The sequence below is a fragment of the Cervus elaphus genome, chromosome 23 (genome assembly GCF_910594005.1).
Source record: "Cervus elaphus chromosome 23, mCerEla1.1, whole genome shotgun sequence".
NCBI lineage: Eukaryota > Metazoa > Chordata > Mammalia > Artiodactyla > Cervidae > Cervus > Cervus elaphus.
The window spans coordinates 18448598-18472010 of NC_057837.1; the positions used below are offsets into that span (position 1 = coordinate 18448598).

General features: G+C 37.7%; 1 protein-coding gene across 3 annotated transcripts in view; it reads left to right on the top strand.

Moving 5' to 3' along the window:
- Positions 1–23413, top strand: part of CUL2 (cullin 2) — a 69065-nt gene that overhangs the window by 42329 nt on the left and 3323 nt on the right. For all 3 annotated transcript variants that reach the window (XM_043883771.1, XM_043883770.1, XM_043883769.1), the window contains exons 10-19: positions 3113–3237; positions 5097–5204; positions 8349–8408; positions 9123–9251; positions 9348–9434; positions 10407–10559; positions 11046–11123; positions 15217–15283; positions 21000–21202; positions 22898–22999. In XM_043883771.1, the coding sequence (XP_043739706.1) occupies positions 3113–3237; positions 5097–5204; positions 8349–8408; positions 9123–9251; positions 9348–9434; positions 10407–10559; positions 11046–11123; positions 15217–15283; positions 21000–21202; positions 22898–22999 (1112 nt within the window). The remainder of the gene's footprint in view (positions 1–3112; positions 3238–5096; positions 5205–8348; positions 8409–9122; positions 9252–9347; positions 9435–10406; positions 10560–11045; positions 11124–15216; positions 15284–20999; positions 21203–22897; positions 23000–23413) is intronic.

The window sequence follows — 23413 nt, forward strand, 5'->3', positions numbered from 1 at the left end:
GCACAGAAAACTAAACATCATTGAAAGCGGCACTGATAGATCCAGGACAAGCTTCGCAAAACCCAAGATTATTTTTTTTAACTCTGAAAGTTACACTGTTAGCCTGAACGGTCAAGACAGTTTTGAAGAGCACAGTGAGAAACCTTTGCAGGATAGCAAGACTTCTAAAAATTATAGTAATTAAGAAAAGAAGTGGCACGAGGGTAGTCAAAGTGACCAGTGGAATAAAATAAAAAGCCAGGAAATAACTCATGCATACGAAGATACTTCATTTAAGACCATGGCGGCCAGCAGAACAGTGGGTGAAAGATAGCCTTTTGAACACACAGTGCCAAGTCCATTGGATAACCAGTTGGGGAAAAAGTGAAATTTGATCACTACTTCAAACACTGTATACAGAATCAGTCAACACTTTGGGCTTTTGATCTCAGTGTAAACCAGTAACACTTCCAGAAGATAACATAGGCAATAACTTCAGGACTTGGGGGTAGAGAAAGATGTTTTAAATGAGACACAGAAAGCACTAACCACAGGGAAAGATGATCAGGTTTATTACTTTATCATTAAAAGTTTAAAATAAATACAAAACCATAAGACCTTTGGATCATCAAAAGAGCATCACAATGACAGTCATAGGACAAAGGAGCCAAAAACATACAACGTGGAAAGGACAGTCTCTTTAATAAATGTTTTTGAAGAAACTGGATGACCCGACTTAATACCATATACAAAAATTAACTCAAAATGAATTAAACACTTTAACTTGAGACCTGAAGCCATAAAACTCCTAGAAGAAAGCAAAGGTGATAAACTTCTTGATACTTGTCGTGGTGATGGTATTTTGAATCTGACGCTAAAGTGAAAGTGAGAACCGCCCAGTTGTGTTCTACTCTTGGTGACCCTGTGGACTATCCATGGATTCTCCAGGCCAGAACACTGGAGTGGGTAGCGTTTACCTTCTCCAGGGGATCTTCCCAACCCAGGGATTGGACCCAGGTGTCCCGCATTGCAGGCAGATTCTTTACCAGCTGAGCCACAAGGGAAGCGAAAATAAACACGTGGTTCTTCATCAAACTAAAAAGCGTCTGCCCAGCAAAGGGAGCCATTAACAAAATGAAAAAGTGACCTACTGAATGGGAAAAAAATCACATATCTGATAAAGGACTCATACAACTCAATAGCAAAAAAAAATTGAAAAATGAGCAGAAGACCTGAATAGGCATTTTTCTAAAGAAGACCTCCAAATGGCCAACAGGTACATGAAAAGGTGCTCACCATCATTAATCATCGGGGAAATAAACATCCAAACCACAGTGAGGTATCCCCTAGCACCTGTTAGCATGGCCATTATCCAAAAGACTAGAAATAACTAGAAATAACTAGGATATAAAGAAAAGGGAGCTCTCGTGTACTGTTGGTGTGAATGAAAATTGGTGGAGCTACTATGAAGAATAGTATGGAGGTTTCTCAGAAATTAAAAAGTAAAACTTTCATGTGATCTAGCAATTCTACCTCTGGGTATTTATCTAAAAAGAAAAAGAAAAAAAAATGCTAAAAAAAAGATATAGGCATCCCAGTGTTCATTGCAGCATTATTTACAAGAGCCAAAATAAGGAAACAACTTAAGTGTCTGTCAATAGATGAGTGGATGAAAATAAACACAAACAAGCACTGCAGAATAGAAGATATCTAGATGGCCAATAAACATATAAAAAAGTCTCTCAATCTCACTAAAACAGGGAAATACAAATTAAAATCACACTAAGGTATCAGTAATTAATCACATTTTGATATAAAGTGAAAAAGACTGAAAATAATAAGTGAAAGTGTATAGAGTAGCAGGAACTTGTTATACATTGGACGTAGAGTATAAATTGATGCACCCACCTTGAAGCTCTTGACTGTGAGTAGCCACTAACACTGAATAACCATATATCTTACGATCAGCTGTTGTTCTCCTAGGTGTTAACTCCCCCACCAAAATGCATGCACACATGCGCAGAAGAATATGTGCAAGCATGCTCACAACAGCGTTGTTTGTAATAGCCCCAAACTGTAAACAGTACCGATGTCCTGTAACTGTAGAATGAATAAAGTACCAACAGTGATACGGTGGAAGATTAAAGAAGAGTGGAAAGGAACACCTGATAGCTGTGTACAACTCAGATGAACCTTTCATATTGAACCAAAGAAACCAAACATGAAAGAATCGGATGATTTTGTTCTTATAGATAGTTAGATCAGGTAGATCTAATCTGTGGTTTAGTTGAATAGTGTCGTCATGACTGTGATTACCGTTGTGGAAGAGCAGGAGGAGTAGTGAAGGCAGGGGGCTTCCGGGAGGAGGTGGTGTCCATTTCTTACTGTGGGTGGTGAGAACCTGGCTGGGGAGAGGGGTCCCTTGTGGTAATTCATTGAGCTATACACTTATGGATTGTATACTCTTCCATATGTGTGTTATACTTCAATAAAAAGTTTAAAATAAAAACCACAACACTGAGATGTCATTTTGCACCTCTCCGTGTGAAGATCAAAGCATTTGTTGACAGAGCACCCAGCTGCTGGGGGCTGTCTGCAAGGTCCTTCTGTAAGACAACTTTGGCATAGTAGTCCCACTTCTGGGAATTCATACTATGGATACTCTTGGCCATATGCAGGATTATTAATTGTAACAATGTAAATATCAAAAGATTAGAAACAGCCAAATTCCCATGAGTTGTTAAATAATTGTCATATAGCTGTGAAATGGAATGTTAAGCAGTTGTAAAATATGAGGAAATGCTTTGTGTACTGATATGAAAAGATCTTCAAGTTAAAATGTTGTGTTCTGCAGTCGCAAATAGTAAATGAAACACGCTTCACTGTTTATTAAAAAAGGTGGGCAGAGGGAAGAATAGTGCTTGACTGGGTAGGAAACAGCTCTGAGAAGATACTACACAGCCACCGCGTTGCTTTCCCAGGAGAGGAGGACTGGGGATTAGGAGAAAGGTGTGGGGGACTTGTTTGCGTATGCTTCTGTAATTCTGCATTTTGAACCATGTATTACCTGTTGTATTAAAAATATTTTTTAAACTGTTTGTAAATTTCATAATAAATTTCTCTCTCCCCTCAGACATGGCAAATATGTATGTCTTACTCCGTGCTGTGTCCACTGGTTTACCTCATATGATTCAGGAGCTGCAAAATCATATCCATGATGAGGGCCTTAGAGCAACCAGTAATCTTACTCAGGAAAATGTGAGTGACATAAGGAACGGGAAGATTCTTCTCTTAATCAGACCATCATGGAGTTTTTCTTTTGACTTTACTGTTTAAAGCATGAAGGAAAAGTCCTACCATGCCAATAAATGAGACGTCTTTATTAAAATGTTCAAACCTAGATTTTGTTGGACATGTTTTAGAATTATCAGTAATTAGGAAATCAGTGAGTAAGACTTCTTACACACTACTGTGTTCATTTAGCAATTCTTAGTTAATTTCTCACAGAAAAGTATGTTTGCGATTTCAAAATAGTTGTTTCTACATAACTAGCATCTATGTTTAGTTAATTGTAGTGGTAATGGTGTTAATCACTGATCATATAGACAACTTACAATTTGGTTTCCTTTTACATGTCCTGGGTATGATAGCCAAGGAAGCAAATTTGGATTAAAACTATCTTCCCGAAATATATGCTTACTACCCAAAATACTCAACAGTAACCCTCATGTCTCCAATTCCTGCCATTTAAATGACAGTTTACTACAAGGTGTCTTTCTTATCAAAGTATGCTCCTGTTGTCAAATTTTGTTGGACCACCTTCCTTGGTTTTACTAGTAATGGATGACAACTAAGGTAGACATGACATATGTCACTTGTCTTCCCTAAGTAGAGCTGTTTGCGCCTCTGTGAGGAGTGATCTGTGTATAGACCTTATTTAAAAAAAAGAAAAGAGATGCCACTCAGTCGTGTCTGACTCTTTGCAACCCCATGGACTATATAGTCCATGGAATTCTCCAGGCCAGAATACTGAAGGGGGTAGCTTTCTCTTCTCCAGGGAGTCTTCCCAACCCAGGGGTCAGACCCAGGTCTCCAGCATTGCAGGTGGATTTTCTTTACCAGCTGAGCAACAAGGGAAGTCCAAGAATACTGGAGTGGGTAGCCTGTCCCTTCTCCAGCAGATCTTTCCGACCCAGGAACTGAACCTGGGTCTCTTGCATTGCAGAGGGATTCTTTACCAACTGAGCTATTAGGGAAGCCCTATAAGGAAGACCTTATTGATCGGGAACATTTATGAAATGCTGTTCTCCTTAGCTGTAGAATTGTCTTTGGCAGATAATTCTTAGATGTCATGTCCTGTCACAGTAATGTGTAAACTTTTCTATTTTTTTTAAACTGTTGGTTTATATTGTTTAGATATAATAGCCTGTATTATTTACTAGTTTTCTTAGTTTATGTTAGTTTTACAGATTCAGGGTGTGGAATGACATTGGTCACAGAGGCATAGAGTTTAATGTCACGGCCTGGGAGATGCAAGTACAAGAGAATGTGTTCATAGGACACTCAGAAAATTTAGCTGACTTAGAAGTCTTAGGTCTAACTTCATAGTTATCTCCATTAATAGTGAAAATTCACTTTTGCACTACTAGGTAGGAATTTCTTTCCTGTGAGATGCGGGGAACTGTACTTCTGTACTCTTGAGAGTCTCAGTTTTCACAGATAATATGTTTTTAACTTCTCTCCTCTCTCAGCCTTTAGTGGCTTTGAAGACCATTTTTGTTTACATAATCCCCCAAGAAATTGATAGGCCTGGTAGTTCTGAGGTTGTATCTTGTTACCTTTATGATACAGAATCCCAGCACCAGAGAGAAGTGTGTTTTCCATGGGTTCTTTTGGGAGAGGAACCACCGTCCTCCATTTCTGGTATTGAAGGACAGCTAATTTCAACATTGAAGTTTTAGATTTTGACTGTTTTAGCTAAAAACATTTTTTGAGGATGTGTGTTGTGTGTAACATTGCTTGCTGGGGGAAAACTTTACTCTTAAGTAGTCGTTACTAAGCCTGATTGTTATATCCCTGAACTTCTTAAAATATGATTTTGTATTTCTTATTTTTAGATGCCAACACTATTTGTGGAGTCAGTTTTAGAAGTACATGGTAAATTTGTTCAACTTATCAACACTGTTTTGAATGGTGATCAGCACTTTATGAGTGCGTTGGATAAGGTAACTTTTCAATACATGTATCTTTATATATAATTCTCCTAATTTAATCATTATTCTTTAAGTAGTTTCAGAAATAGGGCTACGAATTATGAGATTTCTAATCTGTACATGAAGATTAACCTTAACCAACCAACTTCATAGTGAAAATCAGAAGTATGTAACTTATAACTTTTAAGTAAATAACTGAATTATTAAATTGAATGCTTGGATTATATGGGAATTGAATTTCCCTTGATTTTGCTGTAAAAGGAGACTTGTTAATACACTAGTACATTCTGAGAATTAAATGTATAATTTTAGTATTATTTAGTGCTCTTTTTTTCCTTTGAGTATAATACTTAGGCTATATTGAATAATACTTGAAAGAAAAATAAATATATTTTACAAACTTGAATTTAAATTTGCTTACATGTTTGTTGTAAGATTTTTTACAATATAGTTTTATTCTGTGTTCAGATATTAGAAATGAGTTATAAAGAGCATCTTTCAGTAGGAACAGGATATATATAATCATTATATAATTGTCATGAGGGATACAAGGATAAGCATTTACTCTGTATTATATATGAAAAGAATATTAATAAACTACCACCAAAATGCCATGTTTTGTTTGAGGTAGTAATTTCTGGAGGTACCGATTATAGCATATATTAAGCCAACTGTATTTTTAACCCTGTTCAGTTCAGTTCAGTTCAGTTGCTTAGTCGTGTCTGACTTTTTGCGACCCCATGAACTGCAGCACACCAGGCCTCCCTGACCATCACCAACTCCTAGAGTTTACCCAGATTCATGTCCATTGAGTTGGTGATGCCATCCAACCATCTCATCCTCTGTCGTCCCCTTCTCCTCCTGTCCTCAATATTTCCCAGCATCAGGGTCCTTTCACATGAGTCAAGTGGCCAAAGTATTGGAATTTCAGCTTCAACATCAGTCCTTCCGATGAACATTAAGGACTCATCTCCTTTAGGATGGACTGGTTGGATGTCCTTGCAGTCCAAGGGACTCTCAAGAGTCTTCTCCAACACCACAGTTCAAAAGCATCAATTCTTTGGTGCTCAGCTTTCTTTTTAGTCCAACTCTCACATCCATACATGACTACTGGAAAAACCATAGCTTTGACTAGACGGACCTTTGTTGGCAAAGTAATGTCTCTGCTTTTTAATAAGCTGTCTAGGTTGATCATAACTTTCCTTCCAAGAAGCAAGCATCTTTTAATTTCATGGCCGCAATCACCATCTGCAGTGATTTTGGAGCCCAAAAAAGTAAAGTCAGCCACTGTTTCCACCGTTTCCCCATCTATTTGCCATGAAGTGATGGGGCTGGATGCCATGATCTTAGTTTTCTGAATGTTGAGCTTTAAGCCAGCTTTTTCACTCTCCTCTTTCACTTTCATCAGGAGGCTCTTTAGCTCTTCTTCACTTTCTGCCATAAGGGTGGTGTCATCTGCATATCTGAGGTTATTGATATTTCTCCCGGCAATCTTGATTCCAGCTTGTTCTTCATCCAGCCCAGTGCATCTCATGATGTACTCTGCATATAAGTTAAATAAGCAGGGTGACAATATATAGCCTCGATGTACTCCTTTTCCTATTTGGAACCAGTCTGTTCCATGTCCAGTTCTAACTGTTGCTTCCTGACCTGCATACAGATTTTTCAAGAGGCAGGTCAGGTGGTCTGGTATTCCCATCTCTTTCAGAATTTTCCACAGTTTATTGTGATCCACACAGTCAAAGGCTTTGGTGTAGTCAATAAAGTAGAAATAGATGATTTTCTGAAACTCCCTTGCTCTTTCAGTGATCCAGCGGATGTTGGCAATTTGATCTCTGGTTCCTCTGCCTTTTCTAAAACCAGCTTGAACACCTGGAAGTTCACGGTTCATGTATTGCTGAAGCCTGGCTTGGAGAATTTTGAGCATTACTTTACTAGCATGTGAGATGAGTGTAATTGTGCGGTAGTCTGAGCATTCTTTGGCATTGCCTTTCTTTGTGATTGGAATGAAAATTGACCTTTTCCAGTCCTGTGGCCACTGCTGAGTTTTCCAAACTTGTTGGCATATTGAGTGCAGCACTTCCATAGCATCATCTTTCAGGATTTGAAATAGCTCAACTGAAATTCCATCACCTCCACTAGCTTTCTTCCTAAGGCCCACTTGAGTAGACATTCCAGGATGTCTGGCTCTGACATGTCTGGTCATGAAGATCTTTTTTGTATAGTTCTTCTGTGTGTCCTTTCTAGCTCTTCTTAATATCTTCTGCTTCTGTTAGGTCCATACCATCTCTGTCCTTTATTGAGCCCATCTTTGCATGAAATGTTCCCTTGGTATCTCTAATTTTCTTGAAGAGATCTCTAGTCTTTCCAGTTCTATTGTTTTCTTCTATTTCTTTGCATTGATCGCTGAGGAAGGCTTTCTTATCTCCTTGCTATTCTTTGCAACTCTGCATCAAATGGGTGTATCTTTAATTTTCTCCTTTGCTTTTCGCTTCTCTTCTTTTCACAGCTATTTGTAAGGCCTCCTCAGGCAGCCATTTTGCTTTTTTGCATTTCTTTTTCTTGGGGATCATCTTGATCCCTGTCTCCAGTACAATGTCACGAACCTCCGTCCATAGTTCATCAGGCACTCTGTCTATCAGATCTAGTCTCTTAAATCTTTTTCACACTTCCACTGTATAATCATAAGGGATTTGATTTAAGTCATACCTGAATGGTCTATCGGTTTTCCCCACTTTCTTCAATTTAAGTCTGAATTTGGCAATAAGAAGTTCATGATCTGAGCTACAGTGAGCTCCCAGTCTTCTTTTTGCTGACTGTATAGAGCTTCTCCATCTTTGGCTGCAAAGAATATAATCAATCTGATTTTGGTGTTGGCCATCTAGTGATGTCCATGTGTAGAGTCTTCTCTTGTGTTGTTGGAAGAGGGTGTTTGCTATGACCAGTGCCTTCTCTTAGCAAAACTCTTATTAGCCTTTGCCCTGCTTCATTCTGTACTCCCAAGGCCAAATTTGCCTGTTACTTCAGGTGTTTCTTGACTTCCTAGTTTTGCATTCTAGTCCCCTATAATGAAAAGGACATCTTTTATGGGTGTTAGTTCTAAAAGGTCTTTTACCCTATTGCTGGCGACTAATTCCTGTTCTGTCTTCTATTTAGGCCCTTACATCAGTTGTAAATTACAGAGAACCCAAGTCTGTTTGCAAAGCACCTGAATTGGTAAGTTTGATGGTTACATAAATGTAATCTTATGAAAAATTGGCATTAGAGGATGCAAGCTGAGATGAATGTCAGATTTGTTTTTATAGCATTTTTTTAAAAAAAATCAATGAAATTAATTATTGAAAATAAAAACTGATCAACATTGTATATAATGTTGGCATCTGTATAACGGATGCAGTAGGTCATCTCCGTAGCCTTTTCTTAAAAAATATTTGAAGGAGAAAATATTCCATCTTACAAAGTTTGGGTTGGAAAGTATGACTCCTTTAAAATAATTTGCATTAAAAAAAATAAATAAAATAATTTGCATTGCATTTCATAGAGGTTTAATTTTATCTGAACTCTAAAGGGGGAATTTGATGACAAATGAAAACCTTTAAAGGAAACTTGCTTATAAGGTTGTTGTAAGATTTTTATTAGGTATTTTTTAGTGTCAGAAATGATAGTACTGCTCAAAACTCACCTAGGTGTTGCATCAAAACCTAGTTACTTATATCAGTGCTCCATTGGATCATTCAGTGTTGATTAGATTTTACTTGTTTATAGTTTTTTAAAAAATTTACCCAGTGACATGTATTTTAAGTTTTAGTGCATAATTTCAAAACATAAGCTCGAGGATGACAAAAACCCATGATCTTATTTTGCGTTGTTACCATGGTGCCTCCTTTGAGAAGCATCCTTTGTAAGAGTTACTGTCAATTTCTATTTGAGCTTGCTAAGTACTGTGACAACTTGCTGAAGAAATCAGCAAAGGGGATGACAGAGAATGAAGTAGAGGACAAGCTCACGAGCTTTATCACCGTCTTCAAATATATCGACGATAAAGATGTTTTTCAAAAGGTAATTTTTGCGTCTGAAAGTTTTGTGTGTCAACTTTGATTAATCTTTGAATTTTAAATCAGAAAGAAAATAATCTTTTAATCTTTTTTAATGTAGTTCTACGCAAGAATGTTGGCGAAGCGTTTAATTCATGGGTTATCTATGTCTATGGATTCTGAAGAAGCCATGATCAATAAATTAAAGGTACTGTAGGACTTTGATATGATGTCTTAGAAGTTATTTCACTAGCACACAGAGATGGTCATTTTCACAATATGAGTAATAGGAAATAATTCATTAGCAGTTGACTGGTTAAATGTTAAGTGTAGTTTCATGTTAGCGCATGCAAATGCTGTGTTAAAGGACAGAATCTCTATGTTGATATAGAATCATCTACAAGATAAGATTTGTATTACTTAGAAACAAACATACTTAAACTATTCCTTCAAGTACAAGTTTTGTGGAGGACATTTGAATATCAGTTCACTTTTATGTGATTTTAGCTTACACTGATGAGATAAGCACTTGCTGATTCATATTTACCCTGAGTTATTCAATAGTTGATAGTTTTCCTGCGTAGCAGACATTGAATATGTGGTCCTTTCCAAAGATGCCAAAAATAGCTTTTAATTTTTAAAAATAATGTTAACAAAGCTTTTTACATCCCAAGATTAGAGATCCAGATTTTTTGACCTTATGATCACAGAGTTTGGAATAATTGCAAAGAAATAGATTTCTTCATTATCCAGTTGATAGTATTAAAAATCTGCCTCAGTGTCCTCCTTACAACGTTAACTACTGGCTCAAATACTCCCAGTTGTCTGTCATGTGTATTCAGTACTATCTGTAAACCTTATAAGGTATCTTACAGTAATGAAGCAGTTTTTAGTGTTGAAATGACATACAGATTTATAGAAAAGTTCTTGTTTTAAATGGAAATTTGTTACTTCATAAATACTTGTTTTCATTCACTTACTTAATCTGTGTTAAAAAAAGAAGAAGAAAGGAATTTTTGAAATGTTTTGAATAACTGCTTTGCATGATGAATAACACAGGCCTTCGGTGTGAGTGTACAGGCCGGCTCTTTGACCAGAGGCAGAGCAGTAGCACAGCATTCTTAATAATCAGTATGGTTTATTATTTTTGTTTTTAAATCTTTAAAACTTTCTTCTACAGCAAGCCTGTGGTTATGAATTTACCAGCAAGCTACATCGGATGTATACAGATATGAGTGTCAGTGCAGATCTCAACAATAAGTTCAACAATTTTATCAAAAATCAGGACACAGTAATAGATTTGGGGATTAGTTTTCAAATATATGTTCTACAGGTATGTGTTCTATTGTGGGCATTTACTAATCATTTCTGATACAGAGGACTGATTAATAGATGGATGCCCGATTACCTTCCTTTCAGTCAGAGGGTTATAGCTTCTGAAGTTACATTGATTTGGAATGAACTGTGCCCTGATAGTCATGCCGATGGGTTTAATCAGCATTTGGAGGAAGGAGAAAAAGTTGTTTTAGTTGCTTGTGGTGGTGGGGTTAGTTGGTAAGTCGTGACCAGCTCTTAAGAGCCCATGGACTGTAGTCTACCGATGTCCAAGGGATTTCCCAGGCAGGAATACTGGAGTGAGTTGCCATGTCCTTCTCCAGGGGATCTTTCCGACCCAGAGATCAAACCCGAGTCTCCTGCATTGCAGGCAGATTCTTTACTGCTGAGTCACCAGGGGTTCCCATTGTAGTCACTTGCATCATTTTATAAACATTCAAGTGAGAAATGTATCTATTTAACAGTTTTACTCTTCTCCTTTTAGGCTGGTGCATGGCCTCTTACTCAGGCTCCTTCATCTACATTTGCAATTCCCCAGGAATTGGAAAAAAGTGTACAGATGGTAAGTGGACGGAAGATATATTGGAAGACCTAAGGAATTTTAATAATTGTCTTCATGTTATATCACTTTAAATATTTCTTCAAAGTCTTAAGGGCTTATGTGATATAAAAACATATTTACAAGTTATGATTATTCTGCCTTGTAGGAAGAATGTAAATGATAATAGTTTCTAATTAACACTAAACTAAAACACTTAGTGGTGTCAGTTGTCAGAACGTGTCTCGTAGTAAATCGATTATCTGTCATAAGTAATTCTAAATTACAAAAATTTTGATATTAGAAGAAAGTTTTAGAATCCAGGACTTAAAGGAGTCATCTTTTCATTTTTCACTTGAATGTGGAGCCATTTTTATAATTCATTTATCCTTTATAATAGTTATTTTTGTTTCTGGGCTACAATTTGGGTAAATATATAGAGAATGGGAAATATTCTAGAAAAAAAAATGAATTGAAGATGGAAAATACAGGTAAACATGGTGTTAAAATGTGACTGAATAGAAACCTTAGAATTCTGCGTTTTCAGGGACTATGGAGACTCCATTGTTAGCAGCTGTCGAGCTATAATTCATGTACCATATGGCTTAGTCATATAGTTGTGTAGTCATTTTATCAGGCTGCTGTAACAGAATACCACAGCCTGTGTGGCTTAAAAACACAGAGATTGATTTCTCATGGTTCTGGAGGCTGGAGGTCCAAGGCCAGGATGACAGCATGGTGGGGCGAAGGCCCTCTAAGGTGACAGGCTGTGTCCTCATGTGGTAGCAGGAGCTGGGGAGCTCTGTAGGATTTAATGCCTTAGATGAGGTGATCCAAGCACCTCCCAAGGCACCACCTAATAAAACCATCACGTTGGGCATCAGGATTTCAACATACGAATTTGGGGAGACACAAACATTCAGGCCACAGCACTACACAGTTCATTTAACGTGTACACTTTCAGTGGTTTTCAGTATAGTCACAGTATGTTCGTTAGCACCATTACTTTTAGAACATTTTAATTGTTTAATTACCCTGAAAGAAACCCCTACCCATTAGTAGTCACTCTTCACCTTCACCGACTCCCTACCCCCTCCCCAACCCTAGGCAATCTGCTTGCTTTCGCTATAGATTTACCCATTCTGGACATCTGTCATGGTGCTCTGTCATATGTGGTCTTTTGTGACTGCCTTCATTCACTTTGCAGAATGTCACGGTTCATCCATGTTTTAGCCTATGCCAAATACTGCCAAATAATGTTCCATTCTATGGAGTCACCGCGTTTTATTTAGTCATCCAATATCAGTTGATGGACGTTTGAGCTGTTTTGATCTTTTTGGTGTATAAGTCATGCTACTCTGAACATTCATGTATAAGTTTTTGAATGGATGGACATGTTTCCATTTCTCTTCCAACTGACCCTTTTTGATTCTCTAACTCACCAAACAAGGCTTCTTATTTCTTGATAGGATGGAAGTTTAGGTAGCATTTTTTTTTTTTTCTAGCAAAATCTTTATTATCCTTTTCATTAACGTTTTATTTTATATTGGAGTATAGCCGACTAACCAGAGCTTCCCTGGTAACTCAGCTGCTAAAGAATCCGCCTGCAATGCAGGAGACCCTGGTTCGATTTGTAGGTTGGGAAGATGCACTGGAGAAGGGATCGGCTACTCACTCCAGTATTCTTGGGCTTCCCTTGTGGCTCAGCTGGTAAAGAATCTGCCTGCAATGCAAGAGACCTGCATTTGATTCCTAGAGAAGAGAAAGGCTACCCACTCCAGTGTTCTGGCCTGGAGAATCCCTGGACTATATAGTCCTTGGGGTCGCAAAGAGTTGGACATGACCGAGTGACTTTCAGTTTCACTGCCAACTAACAATCTTGTGATAATTTCACCTTCACAGCCGATTAACAGTCTTGTGATGGTTTCAGGTGAACAGTGAAGGTGACTCAGTCATACGTACACATGTATCCAAAAGGCTTTCATTATATTTTAGTAGTCTTTTATTTGGGCGATAACTTGAGGTTGTGAACCAGTGAGGTATGCATGTGTTATTTAAGATGAAAATGGAGGGTTGCATGGAAACATATACACTACTATATCTAAAACAGGTAGCCAGTGGGAATTTGCTCTATGACTTAGGGAGCTCAGACCAGTGCCCTTGAGGAGTGGGATGGGGTGAGAGGTGGGGATGGGGGTTCCAGAGTGAGGGGACATATTTATACTTACGGCTGCTTCATGTTGATGTACGGCAGAAACCAACACAATATTGTAAAGCAATTATCCTTCAGTTAAAAGTAAATAAAAATAAATTGAAATTGATACTTCATTACACTGTTTCCTAGAGAAGTTCACAATGTGCCGTTTGAATCTTTGAATTACATATATTTTTGTTTCTTTCAAAATAAGGGTTAAAGTCAAATAATAGTGTGAGCTTTGGAATCATAAATCCTGGTTTTACATGTTAATTCTGTAATTTACTGTGCTCTGTGACTCAGGGCAAATAACTTTCTAATTTTCTGTTAACTGATGATACTAATACTCAGAGTGCTGATATGAAGATAAAGTGAGATGTGTAAAGTAAGTACTCAATAAGCGATAGCTGATAGTAGAAGTAGTAGTAGTTAATGCTAATATTGGTAGTAGTGGTGACAGCAGGCTAGCCTAATGTAAACAGTCATGTATATTTTACAATGCCATGCATAAGGTAGACTTAGAAGACTGACCGACCCCTCACCTTTAACAGTCTTAAAACTCATTTCTTCTTAAGAGCCTACTTTGCCAATTGAAATTAAAGGAGAAGTTGGGGGCAGAAATAGTAATAGTTCCCTTGTAACTTTGTCATTCTTTTCTTTCTCCTTGAAATAATTATTTTCCAGTACTTATTGGAATACTGGAATAAACCCCTTAAACTTCTTTTATTAACATATGGCCACCCCCAGGTTCCAGTCTCCTTATTTACAAACAAAAGGTGGGTTTCTTTCTGACTGTAAAATATTGATTTCAAGAATATTGTTTTCTCCATTTGAACTTTCTCTCAGTACCAGTAGAGGGAGTTTGTCCTTTGTTTTTTCCTAGTAAGTCCAGTTTCAGTATCATTTTCTCACTGTAGGTTATGTACTAGCTCTTTAAAAAGAACTCTCTAGTTTTGGACTGATGTCCCACATTCAGTCAGAGGGAGGAATTTTTTTAATGGCAAAGCTGAGTTACTAGAATGTTTAATTTTCCACAATAATATCAACAAAAGGATACGAAGTCAAGACTCTGATGCTTTGCTTGTATTAGTGTTTGACTGTATGTGGAAGTTAAATCATGGTTGTCACTTTTGGAGTAACTGTTGACACTAGTCAACCTGTCCCTTCAACAAGGGTATATGTTATAGGAGACTAGAGATGAAGGTATGATTTTAATTTATATTTTCATACTGAAATGTGCACAGTAATGTTTTTTGCTTAGTGCTTTATAGGCTTCCCTGGTAGCTCAGCTGGTAAAGAATCCACCTGCAATGCAGGAGACCCTGGTTCGATTCCTAGGTCAGGAAGATCTGCTGGAGAAGGGATAGGTTATCCACTCCAGTATTCTTGCTTCCCTTGTGGCTCAGTTGGTAAAGAATCTGCCCGCAATGCGGGAGACCTGGGTTCAATCCCTGGGTTGGGAAGATCCCCTGGAAAAGGGAGCAGCTACCCACTCCAGTATTCTGGCCTGGAGAACTCTGTGGGTAGGGGGAGGGGCCGGCAGGCTACAGCCCATGGGGTCACAAGGAGTCTGACATGACTGAGCAACTTTCACTTGTATTTATAAAGTTCAAATTGATATCACTCAAAACAGTAGTTTCTGAATTTATACAAAAAGTCAGATTTGCAGGACTGTGGTTTGGCAGTGAAAACCACAGACGGAGTTGTAAGTGAGAAGGGCTGGTCTGACGTTTGCATGATCTTTATTAGGAGCTTTCATGTGTCTTGTGTTTTCTCATCTGTAAACACGAGTAAATACGCTCTGTGGGCTCTGATGTCTTTTTCTAACATGAATTTTCTTTTTGCTTTTTTAGTGTAGTGATAGCCAAGTAAGTTAGGTTGTCGTAGCTGAAAATAATTTGGTTCCTTTTTTCTTTTTTACAGTTTGAATTATTTTACAGCCAACATTTCAGTGGAAGGAAACTTACATGGTTACATTATCTTTGTACAGGTAAAATGCATTTAATTATATCTGGTTTAATGAAATTTACATGATAATGATTACGTTAAAATTTTGGACAGAGATTTCTTAGAGCCTAATTATAGTTGTCTTTTTTTTTTTTTTCCTTTTCTAATTATAGTTTTTAACCTTTCCTTCTTCATCTACCTTTCTGGTTATCCTTAAAGCAACAATAAAGAAGTTCACATGCAGCACTTTTAATAGTGTGCTGCTGATAAAGAATTTCTGAATTTTATAATAGTTTCCTACATTTCTGTAACAAACCACTTTTGATAGATACTTGGAATTTTATTTAGAAACCCAGACTTGATGAGTCAGATACTCTTAAAAAAACCTGTTCTTTCTAGATATGCCAGATATCCTCAGAAAGTTCATTAATTATTACGGCACCACAAGGAGACCTAACCATTTGATTTTTATTTGTGGTACTGTAGTGAACTGCTATAGAAAATGCTTTTTCCAATTAACTTCCAGTACTTCCCAGTTTTAGAAAAGTTTAATCAAAATCTAATCATAGCTTCTTCCTGGAAGAAGCAGCTAATCCGTAGCTTCTTCCTGGAACAGTGGGGTCAACTTATTGGAAAGTAGGATTAATATTTTGGGTAGTGAGAGCTTGTATGTAATTGCTCTGAGCTGCCTGAAGATGTGAGCCAAAGCAAACACTAAGAATTTTGTCTACTTTTCTTAAGCTATGCTTTGAAAAGTGCATTGAATCAACTTTCAGTTTGTATAAGAAGGAAAGGATATCCATGTATGTTAATGTCTCTTAGAAATGATACAGGAAAACCTGATTAGTTGCCATGCCTTTATCAGGAAATTGACTCGAGAAATTTCTGGTGACTCAGTGGTAAAGAATCTACCTGCCAATGCAGGATATGCAGATTGATCCCTGGGTTGGAAAGAGAAACATAAGTACCATTTATTTGATTACTTTATATTTGAAATACGATGTCTCATTATGTTGGTAATGCATATTAGTACATAATAATTAGTACATAGTAATACATATTTATACAAGTGTATCTTTAATGAACAAGTTGAGCATTTTAATTTTTCGTGAAATAAAGAGATGTTTGCTGATAGTATGTGGTCACTTAGTAGTTGGTTTTTAGTTTTATACCTGTTCTGAATTTTTATACTCTCATTTAGTAAATTGGTTTTAAGACACAATACATTTGCTGGACCAGTGTTTTAATGTACTTGAATTAAAGTTACTTTTACTTTCCCTAAATATCTATCTTGGGGAGTTTAAACGCTCTTTGCAGTTACCTCAGCAGTAATCAGTCCATCTCTTCAAGTAGCTTTAATGAGGGACTTAACTTTTTGGTGTGTGGAAACTAGTTGTATTAAGATACTGGTGAGAATATCTCTTCGGGGGTCTTGATCACTCGTGGCTGGAGCATCCGCTGGTGCTCACGGCTTGAATCGGGTATCTTACTCCTGGCTGCGGATCGGTGACATTGTCGTGCACTCAGCAGTTTAGCAGCTGACGTTACTCGTAACGAAAAACTCTCCGCTAAAGACTGGGTTGCTGATAGGTAAGGAGGGAGAAACTCAGATGAAACTGTTTTCAGAGTTCTGCCTACTCTTTATTTCTGGCAGCTGCTAATACCACTTGAATTATGGTTGGCTAATTTTTCAAGTATGTATGTATCAGAATGTTTTATTCTAGTTGGGAGTCTCTTAGAGTATTCTAAAGGTTAAATGACCTCTTTGTCATTCTCCTTTCCTGTTTACCCAGCAGTAATTAAGTGAATCATCCAGATTTCGGGTTTTCTTCCCTACCCCACATACTCCTCACCCTTTCCCCAGTCTTTTCAGCTCTGAGCGGAGCAATAAGAGAATGGTGCTGGAAAAAGTGAGAAGAGGTCCATGTACCCCTGATAATAATAATGTCTTGGAAAATAGCAAGAAAACTAACAAGTTTTCATTTTTTTCTCTAAGGGTTGCAGAGTGGATTTGATATCAGTGAATGATACTTTCAGCCTTTAATTGCATTGTCTCCTGATGCTCTCTGGGTTCTTGTGGCAGAGACTCACTCTGTTTCCAGACCCTTGGCAGTATGTTGCAGCATCTTTGACAGCTGGGTGATGGTCCTAGCTTAATCATCTAGATGCTTGAGGCATTACTTTATACTTTGTTTCTGGGATATGATTGAGCAGTCATTGCACAAATGGTCTAATGCCATTTATGTGGTTTATTTTTTTGCCTGTCACCACATTTCCTAAACTTTAATGTTGAGATGAAGCTCTTAAAATGCTCTTTATACTAATTGTTAGTAGGACAATCCTAATGGTAGTATTCTTATACTTAAACTCTATGTGAATTGGATATTCCGATTAAGTATTAAAACCTTGTATGGAAATTCAGAGATTAGAATTTTTTTTTCTCTAGGTGTTCAAATAATTTTGAAAGACATTTCTGAGTGTTAGTTTTTTTTAAAAAAAAGTTGAGGCAAAATGCAAGTTAGAATAAGCATATCTATCTGGTGATACTAAGTTGGAGAATTGACTTACCGCCTTTAAATTCTTTAGTTATATAATGAATGAAACATATATTATTAAATAATAAAAGAAGCACAAAATCTTGACCAGAGTTGCTAATTATCACTAACAGAGCCTTTGAGGTAAGCTCATGTAAAATTCAACTTCCTTGAGTTAAAATGTAGAACCTGAAAACCAGATCTCATACTGATTTAGTTTATAAGTCAGTAAAAGTCAAATAATGTAGCATGTGTATGTGCCTGTTAGAGAAAGAGAAATGCAATAACTAAACCACAGCCTTGTGCTTTAGGAAGAGATTCTTTGACTTGTAGTAACTGTTTCTTACGTTACAAGTGCATATCTGTTTGACAACAGTGTTGGCTGCAAGCTCTTCAGTGACCTCACCCACCACCCCCTGTGCCCCCAGATGGATAGAACTGTAGTTGACCGAAGCCTGATGTGTTTTTATAGCTCTCAGAGTAGTGTAGGGTCTAGAACATTTTTATTCCATCACTTGTTTCAACAAACTTGTTCAGTTGTGTCCGACTCTTTGTGACCACATGGACTCTGGTCCATGGAATTCTCCAGGCCGGAATACTGGAGTGGGTAGCCTTTCCCTTCTCCAGGGGATCTTCCCAACCCAGGGATTGAACCCAGGTCTCCCACATTGCAGGTGGATTCTTTACCAGCTGAGACACAAGGGAAGCCATATGGCAGAAAGCAAATAAGAACTAAAGAGCCTCTTGTTGAAAGTGAAAGAGGAGAGTGAAAAAGTTGACTTAAAACTCAACATTCAGAAAACTAAGATCATGGCATCTGGTCCCATGAGTTCAGTTCAGTGGCTCAGTCGTGTCCAACTCTTTGTGACCCCATGAATCGCAGCACGCCAGGCCTCCCTGTCCGTCACCAACTCCCAGAGCTTACTCAAACTCATGTCCATCGAGTCGGTGATGCCGTCCAGCCATCTCATCCTCTGTCGTCCCCTTCTCCTCCTGCCCCCAATCCCTCCCAGCATCAGGGTCTTTTCAAATGAGTCAACTCTTCGCATGAGTTGGCCAAAGTATTGCAGTTTCAGCTTCAGCATCAGTCCTTCCAATGAACACCCAGGACTGATCTCCTTTAGGATGGACTGGTTGGATCTCCTTGCAGTCCAAGGGACTCTCAAGGGTCTTCTCCAACACCACAGTTCAAAAGCATCAACTCTTTGGTGCTCAGCTTTCTTCACAGTCCAACTCTCACATCCATACATGACCACTGGAAAAACCATAGCCTTGACTACACGGACCTTTGTTGGCAAAGTAATGTCTCTGCTTTTTAATATGCTATCTAGGTTGGTCATAACTTTCCTTCCAAGGAGTAAGCGTCTTTTAATTTCATGGCTGCAATCACCATCTGCAGTGATTTCGGAGCCCAGAAAAATAAAGTCAGCCATTGTTTCCACTGTTTCCCCATCTATTTCCCATGAGGTGATGGGACCGGATGGCATGATCTTAGTTTTCTGAATGCTGAGCCTTAAGTCAACTTTTTCACTCTTCTCTTTTTCATCAAGAAGCTTCTTAGTTCCTCTTCACTTTCTGCCATAAGGGTGGTGTCATCTGCATATCTGAGGTTGATATTTCTCCCGGCAATCTTGATTCCAGCTTGTGCTTCTTCCAGCCCAACGTTTCTCATGATGTACTCTGCATATAAGTTAAATAAACAGGGTGACAATATATAGCCTTGACGTACTCCTTTTCCTATTTGGAACCAGTCTGTTGTTCCATGTCCAGTTCAAACTGTTGCTTCCTGACCTGCATATAGGTTTCTCAAGAGGCAGGTCAGGTGGTCTGGTATTCCCATCTCTTTCAGAATTTTCCACAGTTTATTGTGATCCACGTAGTCAAAGGCTTTGGCATAGTCAGTAAAGCAGAAGTAGATGTTTTTCTGGAACTCTCTTGCTTTTTTGATGATCCATTGGATATTGGCCATTGATCTCTGGTTCCTCTGCCTTTTCTAAAACCACCGTGAACATCTGAAAGTTCTGGTCCCATCACTTCATGGCAAATAGATGGGGAAAGAATGGAAACAGTAAGAGACTTTATTTTGGGGGGCTCCAAAATCACTGCAGATGGTGACTGCAGCCATGAAATTAAAATATGCTTGCTCCTTGGAAGAAAAGCTATGACCAACCTAGACAGCATATTAAAAAGCAGAGACATTACTTTGCCAACAAAGATCGTCTAGTCAAGGCTATGGTTTTTCCGGTGGTCATGTATGGATGTGAGAGTTGGACTGTGAAGAAAGCTGAGCGCCGAAGAATTGATGCTTTTGAACTGTGGTGTTGGAGAAGACTCTTGAGAGTCCCCTGGACTGCAAGGAGATCCAACCAGTCCATCCTAAAGGAGATCAGTCCTGGGTGTTCATTGGAAGGACTGATGCTGAAGCTGAAACTCCAGTACTTTGGCCACCTCATGCGAAGAACTGACTCATTGGAAAAGATCCTGATGCTGGGAAAGATTGAGGGCAGGAGGAGAAGGGGACGACAGAGGATGAGATGGCTGGACGGCATCACCGACTCGATGGACATGAGTTTGAGTAAGCTCTGGGAGTTGGTGATGGACAGAGAGGCCTGGCGTGCTGTGATTCATGGGGTCACAAAGAGTTGGACACGACTGAGCGAGTGAACGGAACTGATTTCAGCAAAATAATGAATCTGCCTGTTTGTCTCTCCTCACATTTGTGTTTGTTTCTCGATGATTACTGGGGAGGAAACTTAATTTATGAGACAAAATAGCATTGTTATAGTTTAGTAGAAATTATGCTTTAGCCAGAGCTGCAATAGAGGTGTCCTCCTCCAGGCACAAACCTTCCCTAGGGTAGGCGAGATAGACACACAGGAGGCAGTTGCTGGTAGCAGACTGTTACGTTCTCTTTTTGTCCGTTTCTCTTCCACCTCCACTTCTTACTGTTTTTTCTGCCCAGGTCTTAGCTTTCCTAATAACTATTTGATAGCTTAACTGTGATTATACTAGATACCCTAGACTAATACCCCTCCACTCAGTTCTCCCTCCTCCCGCATCCCCTCAGCAAACAAATGCTACATTGCTAGCAGGAATAACTTTTCAATAATTAAGTTCTTGGTTCACTCTTTCAAGAGAAAATATTGGAAATAATTATTTATCAGGTAATTTTGGAATGCTTCTTTGAGTGATCAGCTTATTGTCCCAATTTTGTCTTAATTATAGGTGAAGTTAAAATGAACTATTTGGGCAAACCATACGTAGCTATGGTTACAACATACCAAATGGCAGTTCTTCTTGCCTTCAACAACAGTGAAACCGTCAGCTATAAAGAGCTTCAAGACAGCACTCAGATGAATGAAAAGGAACTGACGAAAACAATCAAATCATTACTCGATGTGAAAATGATTAACCATGATTCAGAAAAGGTATGGGGTAATACTTTAAGAAATTTAAGTATTATAAACATTAAAGCTTCATGGGACATTGGCAGTTTTAAAAGTAAGGTTATAATCGTTAATGCCCTTTGTGCTTTGCAGTGCTTGAAAGCTGCGTTACTTGAGGCTCTTTCAGTGTCGCAGAGAAGGCTCTGTCCGTTGGTACTCATGTGCCCTTTGTCGATCAGTTTTATTTGTTTATCTTGTGACAGTTTACTGAAAAATTATTTAAGAGTTGACATCAGAAGGATTCTGATTAATTGAGGTTTTAAGACTGTAGTCCTAAATTTTTCTGGGCTCCTCTGTGTGTCTCGTTAATGTTTAATTACGTGGTTCTATGATGGGCAATGACAGCTTATTAATGTCTGTTCTGTGCATATTTACTGTGTGTGGCTCCCGTCTCAGATGCTGTCACTCTCACATTTAATTTAGAGTCCTAAACTCTAGGATTCAACTCAACCCCATATAGTTTTAATATCTGTCACAGGACTAGCAAACTGATAGTACATTTCTTTTATTTCCTTATAACTTTCTCCCCCTAGTAACATGTTTTTGTTTTTATAGTATCTCATAGATATTTGAATAGTTAAAAAAGCAACAGATGTGGGTTCAATCTCCTGTTTCAGATTATTGTGCCTGGAAGAAAAACTGTCAAATGATGTTGTATTTTTGTTTTAGTTCATGGCCTACACCAGTTCATCTTGCTAGAGATGACTTTTGTAGCCTCTGAATGGCATGCATGCTGTAATTCAAATCAAGCTTTTCTTAATTTTGAGAAACGATTAGTTTTTCTGACTTCAGAAACTTAGAATATTGAATTCTTAATATTAAATATTAAAGTTTTAATTAATTATGAGTAAACACTTTTAAGCTTAAAATTTAAGTTTAAATTTTTAAGCTTAATTAAAATGCTTAAAAAGGTAAGTATTTTTCTAAAGCATGTTATATGTTTTTGCTGCTCAGTAATGTACAAAATAAATATTGATAGGTTGTGTGCACATTAAATGTGAAATACAAAGCTGTCATTTCTTTAATAGACTTTTTGTGGTTATTACGGAGAAAGTGCCATCTGCCAAGTGCTCCATGGTCCTGCTGGTGGAGAAATTCCAGTGTATGACAAAAGTGGCTTTCTTAAGCTTAAGAGCTAAAGATTGGCTTAACAACTTCCACTTGAGAAAAGACCACTGGTTTCTGGCAGAGTGGATAAAATGTGCATTAAGGGGTAATGTCAGAATTGCACTAGGTGGTAGGGAAGTGAGCTTGTGTGCCATTGAAACCAGCCAGCTTCTATCGTTAGGTTATTTTTAATTGGTGTTTTGTTATTGTAGCATTCAAAAAAAATTTGGTTATTTGGTTTTTCAAAATGTAATGAAAAAATTCTGAGCCTTGGTATTTAATAAAAATTAAAATGTTAAAATTCTGCTAAACAGTTGGGCCAGAAAAAGTTTTGCTGAATCTAAGCTGATTAAAATTCTAACAAGTGTAAAATTAGGAAAGAATTGTTTTCTCCTTCATAGTTTGACAAAAAACAATTATTTTCTCTTAAATAATATTTATAATATAAGAGATTATGAGAGTTCATTGTTTTTTGCTTGGTCATTATTTACTTCATGGCGTGTTATTTGCAGCAATTGTTATTTGATGATTTTATTTTTATAAGTGTAAATGAATTCTTTTTAATTATAGGAAGACATCGATGCAGAATCTTCATTTTCATTAAATATGAACTTTAGCAGTAAAAGAACAAAATTTAAAATTACTACATCGATGCAGAAAGACACACCACAGGTAAGTGCTTTTTGATGTCATTTCTTTTGGAAATATTTAAGCATTGGATTTTACAAGCAGTAACATTGAGACCAGTGCAGAATTTGCACATCAGAATTATGATACATCTTCTCTGGTTTATTCTTTGCATTGACTGGCCTCACAAACAGTATTTTAAAGTTTAAAAACAGTAGTATAATCTTAGGGAAAAGGTGTCGTAATTTAGTCATATTTGCCCTTTTGTTTTTTCTCCCAGTTTTATTGAGGTATAATTGCCATACATCACGGTATAAGTTTAAGATGTACAGCATAGTGACTTGACTTACATACGTTGTGAGATGATTATCACAGTCGGTTTAGTGAATATTGATCATCTCATATAGAGAGACACACACACACACAATTAAAGAAGTAGGAAAAAAGCTTCCTTGTGAT